Raw genomic sequence first — 6842 nt, forward strand, 5'->3', positions numbered from 1 at the left:
ACTACCAAAACCTGCGGGCTCTCCTTCACTGCAGCCAACGTGAGTAAAACATTTAAACGTGTTAACCCTCGCAAGGCTGCCGGCCCAGACGGCATCCCCAGCCGCGTCCTCAGAGCATGCGCAGACCAGCTGGCTGGTGTGTTTACGGACATATTCAATCAATCCTTATCCCAGTCTGCTGTTCCCACATGCGTCAAGAGGGCCACCATTGTTCCTGTTCCCAAGAAAGCMAAGGTAACTGAGCTAAATTACTATCGCCCCATAGCACTCACTTCCATCATCATGAAGTGCTTCGAGGGACTAGTCATGGACCATATCACCTCCACCCTACCTGACATCCTAGACCCACTCCAATTTGCTTACCGCCCCAATAGGTCCACAGACGACACAATCGCAATCACACTGCACACTGCCCTAACCCATCTGGACAAGAGGAATAGCTATGTAAGAATGCTGTTCATCGACTACAGCTCAGCATTTAACACCATAGTACCCTCCAAACTCGTCATTAAGCTCGAGACCCTGGGTCTCGACCCCGCCCTGTGCAACTGGGTCCTGGACTTCCTGACGGGCCACCCCCAGGTGGTGAGGGTASGTAACAACATCTCCATCCCGCTGATCCTCAACACTGGGGCCCCACAAGGGTGCGTTCTSAGCCCTCTCCTGTACTCCCTGTTCACCCATGACTGCGTGGCCATGCACGCCTCCAACTCAATCATCAAGTTTGCACACCTGAAACCCCACCTCTTTAAGGAATACCTAGGATAGGATAAAGTAATCCTTCTAACCCCCCCCCCCCCCCTTAAAAGAGTTAGATGCACTATTGTAAAGTGGTTGTTCCACTGGATATCATAAGGTGAATGCACCAATTTGTAAGTCGCTCTGGATAAGAGCGTCTGCTAAATGACTTAATTGTAAAATGTAAATGCAGACGACACTACAGTGGTAGGCTTGATTACCAACAACGACGAGACGGCCTACAGGGAGGAGGTGAGGGCCCTCGGAGTGTGGTGTCAGGAAAATAACCTCACACTCAATGTCAACAAAACAAAGGAGATGATCGTGGACTTCAGGAAACAGCAGAGGGAGCAGCCCCCTATCCACATCGACGGGACAGTAGTGGACAAGGTGGAAAGTTTTAAGTTTCTCTGCGTACACATCACGGACAAACTGAAATGGTCCACCGACACAGACAGCATGGTGAAGAAGGCGCAGCAGCGCCTCTTCAACCTCAGGAGGCTGAATAAATTCGGCTTGTCACCAAAAACACTCACAAACTTTTACAGATGAACAATCGAGAGTATCACTGCCTGGTACGGCAACTGCTCCGCCCACAACCGTAAGGCTCTCCAGAGAGTAGTGAGGTCTGCACAACGCATCACCGGGGGCAAACTACCTGCCCTCCAGGACACCTACACCACCCGATGTCACAGGAAGGCCAAAAAGATCATCAAGGACAACAACCACCCGAGCCACTGCCTGTTCACCCCGCTATCATCCAGAAGGCGAGGTCAGTACAGGTGCATCAAAGCGGGGACCGAGAGACTGAAAAACAGCTTCTATCTCAAGACCATCAGACTGTTAAACAGCCATCACTAACATTGAGTGGCTGCTGCCAACATACTGACTCATCTCTAGCCACTTTAATAATGGAAAAATGTATGTAATAAACGTGTCACTAGCCACTTTAAACAATGCCACTTTATATAATGTTTACATACCCTACATTACTCATCTCATATGTATATACTGTACTCTATACCATCTACTGCATCTTGCCTWTGCCGTTRGGCCATCYCTCATTCATATATTTTTATGTACATARTCTTATTCATTCCTTTACACTTGTGTGTATAAGGTAGTTGTTGTGAAATTTTTAGGTTAGATTACTTGTTAGATATTACTGCATGGTCGGAACTAGAAGCACAAGCATTTCGCTACACTCTCATTAACATCTGCTAACCATGTGTATGTGACAAATACAATTTGATTTGATTTGATTTGACGGTGGTGTTATCCATTCCTACAGCACTCTCTTGTGGTTATCTGCTGCACCACACTGCTAAGAGTTCATAGCTTCTTATGAACTCTGTCTTCCTCCTGACTGAGGAAACAGCTCATCAGATGAGACATTAGGGTGACGAATGAGACCGTGACAGAGTTCACCGTGACAGGGCCTTTTGTTCATATTTTAGCTCAGAATGAATGTGTGGTTTAGGAGGGCCCTCATCATAAAGAATACTGTGTGTCTAGTCTCTTTCTCTGGTGAACACAACTGCGAATGCTGAGTCTGTAATTTAGCTTGTAATGTATGAGCCTCTGCATAGTACTATACACAGAGATCAATGGCTCAGTAGATACAACAAAGTATACAAATGTGAAATAACAGACCCACCATGCGTTTTATGAAAAAAGGAAATTATTTAGAAACGATACAACATTATACATACAGTAAAAATGGGACAAACAACATGTAGTGTAAATAATTGTGCAATTGAAAAAAATGGACTGTTCTGTATGTCCTGATGTGTTGGCAAGTATTGCTCTTATCAGGTATTATTGATGTACTGTATTAGACCTTAAGGGCCGTCTGTTTGTTATTCTTTCTGTTCTGACCTCCTAATGTAGGGTCATAGAGCACCGTCCTGGTCCTGGTAGCATTCTTCACTGTCGACAGCAGCAGGATGAGAGAGACAGGCCTTTACTAGGCAACTATGACAACGGGAGCGTCGGTATCTATGGTAGCCTCTGTGGCCGCCTCCTCAGCTGAGTTGCTGTCACTCTCCTGGCTCTCGTCGCTGTCTGCTGCCCCGGGCGTGGCTGTAGCCTCCTCACTGCTGTTGCTGCTGTCAGTCTCATCACTGGCGCTGGTGCTCTCGCTGGTGCCGTCGCTGCTAGCGCTACTGGTGCTCTCACTTGTCGCATCACTGGCGCTAGCGCTGGCACTCTTTGCCTCTTCCTCCTCCAGGCTCTCAGCTCCCTGGCTCTCGGGGCTCTCAGAGGGACCGGTGTCCTGGCTGGCTTCATCGACGTGCACTTGGCGCAGGCTGGGGTCCTCGGCTGTCCCGCTGGAGACATCTAAACCCTGGCTCTCCACCTCGGGGGTGCTGGTGTCCTCTTCCATCAAATCATGCACCTGCAGGGCCTGGAGAGAGGTGATGGAGGGATGTTTAGAGACAATTCTTACAACTAAATGGAAGCAAATAATGCCTGTGAGTTTTAGATGGAGAATTCTAACAGAGGAGAGACAAATGTACCTTGAACACGGTCAGCGTCTTCTCAATCTCGTTTCCGAGCCCGGTGTCGTAGACGGACACCTTCTTGCCAGCATACATGCCCTCGTCCATCTTTCCATAGTATTTGTATGGGGAGGGTCCCTTCTCGATGTTGTTGGTGTCTACATAGATGGACTTCTTGTAGTCACCGGGGTAGCCCATGCTGTCTCCGCGTCCGTCGTCGTAGATGGGGGCCTCGGTGGGAGCCAGGGTGGGCTCAACAGTGGACTCAGAGGTGGGAGGGGCAGCGGTGGTGTCTGCCTCTCCGGACTCTGACTCCTCTGTGTCCTGAAAACACATCACAACAACACCTTTATAAGATGTGAAGTTAAAATAAGAGCTTTGTGAACGCTCGTGTCTGTCGAGGTTACCTAGACGTCTTCATTGAACTATAAACTACTGTCTGTGTGGTCCTGTAGACTTACTGGAGCCATAACTACACGTGACAATGTGACTCAATATATCCTACATATGAATAGTTTTATACTTGGTGTATTACATCACTGTCTGTGCTGCCTGTGCTGTCCTTGCTTTCGTCACTGTCTGCACTGTCTGTCGATGATGTGCTGTCCACTGTTGGGTCTGATGTAGGATCAGCTCCCTGGATAATAGAAAAACAGAACCCATCAGCATGTCATCAACAACATCCATCAAAAGTACAGATAGAGACAACTATATCAGGTGTAAGAGGGATTTAGCGTCTTATGCTACATTATAAACTGGGTGGTTCGAACCCTGAATGCTGATTGGCTGACAGCTGTGGTATATCAGACCGTATACCATGGGTATGACAAAACATTTATTTTTACTGCTCTAATTATATTGGTAACCCGTTTATAATAGCAATAACTCTGCTTTGCGTCGTGCTTGGGAACAGCCCTTAACCATGGTATATGGGCCATATACCACACCTTAATTATGCTTAATTATGGTACAACAGAAAGATGTTTTACTTCTGTTTCATCTTCGTCGGAGCTCTCGTCTGATGCTGTACCAGCACCTACATTCTAAAAGAAAACCGCAGCATTATAAAGAGTCCAATAACAACTGTCATATTTATTTTCCCTATTGGACAAATGTATACATTTCAATGCACATACAGATTATAAAGTAATGTACCCTGAAAGAAGGTGAACATGCTCTTACCTGTACAGATGCAACCTGGGTGAGTTCTACTAGGGCTTTCCGAAGCACCGGAGCTGGTTTTACCTGCCAACATGAACATTCATTTATTTATTTACTTTTTTTAACCCCTTTTTCTCTCCAATTTCGTGACATCCAATTGCGATCCTGTCTCATCGCTGCAACTCCCCAACGGGCTTGGGAGAGGCGAAGGTCGAGCCATGCGTCCTCCGAAACATAACCCGCCAAACCGCGCTTCTTAACACACGTCCGCTTAACCCAGAAGCCAGCTGCACCAACTGACCACCGAAGTCAGCCTGCCGGTGTCCGGCCTGCCACAAGGAGTCGCTAGAGTGTGATGAGCCAAGTGAAGCACCCACCCGGCCAAACCCTCCCTTAACCCGGACGACGCTGGTTGTGCACGGTCCCTAAGGGACTCCCGGTCAGTTGTGACACAGCCTGGGATTGAACCCGGGTCTGTAGAGACACGCCTTAGACCGCTGCGCCACTCGGGAGGCCCATGAACATGAATTTAAGTTGATACCAAGCACACGTCTGTCTGTCCGTTCGCATGTCTGTCAATGTATATGTTCTCATATGAGAGGAACACTCACCACTTCCTCTGAGCTCTCTGAACTGCTGCTGGATGAGCGTTTCACCGGGCGACAGAGGGCCGTTGCAAAGAGCAGGACGAAAACAATTGCAGCCTTCATTGTCACAATGTGTATCTGAAACGAGAGAGAATCCAGCAAAATGATGTGAACTGAAGATACAAACGGTGTTGAAAGCTGTACAGTATGTCAGCTACATTTAAAACCCTTTAAACTGAAAATGTGATCCATTCTTTTCAATTACAGCAGAAATGCCTGGATGGGAGGCAATTAGACTGAGTTTAACTGCAAATTGCCTGTGAAGTCCTGCTTTGTAATGGTTAAACCATTAAAGACTTGATTAGTATACAGGGAGAATTAACCATGGGCCATGATGAGTCTCCACCATGGCTGAGTGGAGGAACTCTGGAGGAAGTGCACTCATTTTAAAGTCAGTCCCTAACCGTTGGCCGACAACATGGGCTTCGCTCCCAGCTAATGACATCCAGCCTAGCCTAGCTATCCTACCCCCATGCATGAACGTCTCCCTTGTTTACCAGCTGAGCTACTCTCAGCTAGAACAACATTACATCAAGTATAACTCTGAGCAGGCAGTGTTTTAGCTATACCTATAATGATCTCTGCATAGTGTATAATTCCCCAAGTTAAAAGTGGAAGTCTGGAAGACCACAGTGGGTCCAGGGAGGCGGGGAACATGATGAACGCCCCTCAGCTTTATTTTGGAAGTCAACTCTACTTTGTCATTTGATCCTTGGGTTCCAGAATGAAGAGCCCTTAAATTTGTGGTGGCGACAGATGGAAGTGTGACGGAGGCGAGAGATACTACTAGGGATGTCCAGAGGATGTTGTGTGTAGATGAGATCTGACTTCAGAAGTAACTAATCCAGCCTTTCAGTTTTGCTGCTAGTATTATTTGTTCTCACAGCAGCACTTAAATGCTGTGGTTTAGTCTTGGAACGTAGGAGTCAATTAGTTGACAATAAATTAGCTGTGGATTTGAGAGCTGAGCCCAGAGCTTCCTCCTCCTGCTGTTGTAACTAATTGTTACAACAGATCACCAAGCTCTCTTTTCTGGTAAATTATGAATTTGCTACTGACCATAATGCATTTATTCTCATTTACATAAAAAGCCCCAAATGTACAAAGCATGTAGGCTTTGAAAGGGTGCTATTTTACGATCTAAGTGCTGAAATTAACTAGCTTTTTCAATCTTTGCACAAAATGTAAAAACATTCCCCGCGATTTTCTTTGAGATTTTTACGGGAGAGGATTATACATGTAGAAGGGCTAACATTTCATTTCTTAATGTGCACAAAGCACATGCATAACATGTCAATGTCAGAATTGACTCTGCTATAGTGACATTGTCTATGTGAAATCTCCTTCAGTTTCCCCAAATAATCAATCAAATCTATGCACCTGAGCACCAATACGAGTGATAAGCCATTTTTTTTTTTACCTGTATGTGTTCCTCAGAGAATCCACAGGATAGCACTACAGTAGTCAGTCAGGATGAGTGGAGAGCTGCTCAGTATTCTCTTGGATGCCAGTGGAGGAACAGCACAGTTCAGTTTGGATGTGGATGGATGCTGCTGAACGGAGGCTGCTGGTTGGCTTATAAACCCGGCTGCCTCCAGCTCCAGCCAATAGAAGCAGGGCTTGTGTCTTGTGATGTCATGAGGTTTACCACTTCTGGCCCACCTATCCTCTCCCACTCTTCCTGTGGTTAGTGTGGCCACTCAATGCAAACATTCACCAATCGACAAGACAGAGGAAGAAAAAAAAAACCACATATCCTGTATTGTTACAGAAATAAACTGAGGACACGAGCCCT

General features: G+C 46.5%; 1 protein-coding gene across 1 annotated transcript; it reads right to left on the reverse strand.

Moving 5' to 3' along the window:
- Positions 1 to 2378: 2378 nt before the first annotated feature.
- Positions 2379 to 6606, reverse strand: spp1 (secreted phosphoprotein 1). Its single transcript, XM_023983591.2, has 7 exons — positions 6468 to 6606; positions 5012 to 5125; positions 4422 to 4484; positions 4229 to 4282; positions 3775 to 3876; positions 3258 to 3563; positions 2379 to 3145 (listed from the first exon to the last, which is right to left on the reverse strand). The coding sequence occupies exons 2-7, from the start codon at positions 5108 to 5110 to the stop codon at positions 2705 to 2707; spliced, it is 1065 nt and encodes a 354-aa protein (XP_023839359.1). The 5' UTR covers positions 5111 to 5125; positions 6468 to 6606; the 3' UTR covers positions 2379 to 2704.
- Between the last annotated feature and the right edge of the window lie 236 nt (positions 6607 to 6842).

Source organism: Salvelinus sp. IW2-2015, linkage group LG4q.1:29, assembly GCF_002910315.2.
Source record: "Salvelinus sp. IW2-2015 linkage group LG4q.1:29, ASM291031v2, whole genome shotgun sequence".
In the NCBI taxonomy this organism is placed as follows: domain Eukaryota; kingdom Metazoa; phylum Chordata; class Actinopteri; order Salmoniformes; family Salmonidae; genus Salvelinus; species Salvelinus sp. IW2-2015.

What these genes read in the sequence shown, in the direction of transcription:
- spp1 (XM_023983591.2), bottom strand. Translation starts at nt 5,110, where the DNA reads ATGAAGGCTGCAATTGTTTTCGTCCTGCTCTTTGCAACGGCCCTCTGT. An exon ending in CCCAGGTTGCATCTGTACAG is followed by an intron (nt 4,283 to 4,421) that starts GTAAGAGCATGT and finishes GTTTTCTTTTAG; the next exon opens with AATGTAGGTGCTGGTACAGC. An exon ending in AGACGCTGACCGTGTTCAAG is followed by an intron (nt 3,146 to 3,257) that starts GTACATTTGTCT and finishes ACCTCTCTCCAG; the next exon opens with GCCCTGCAGGTGCATGATTT.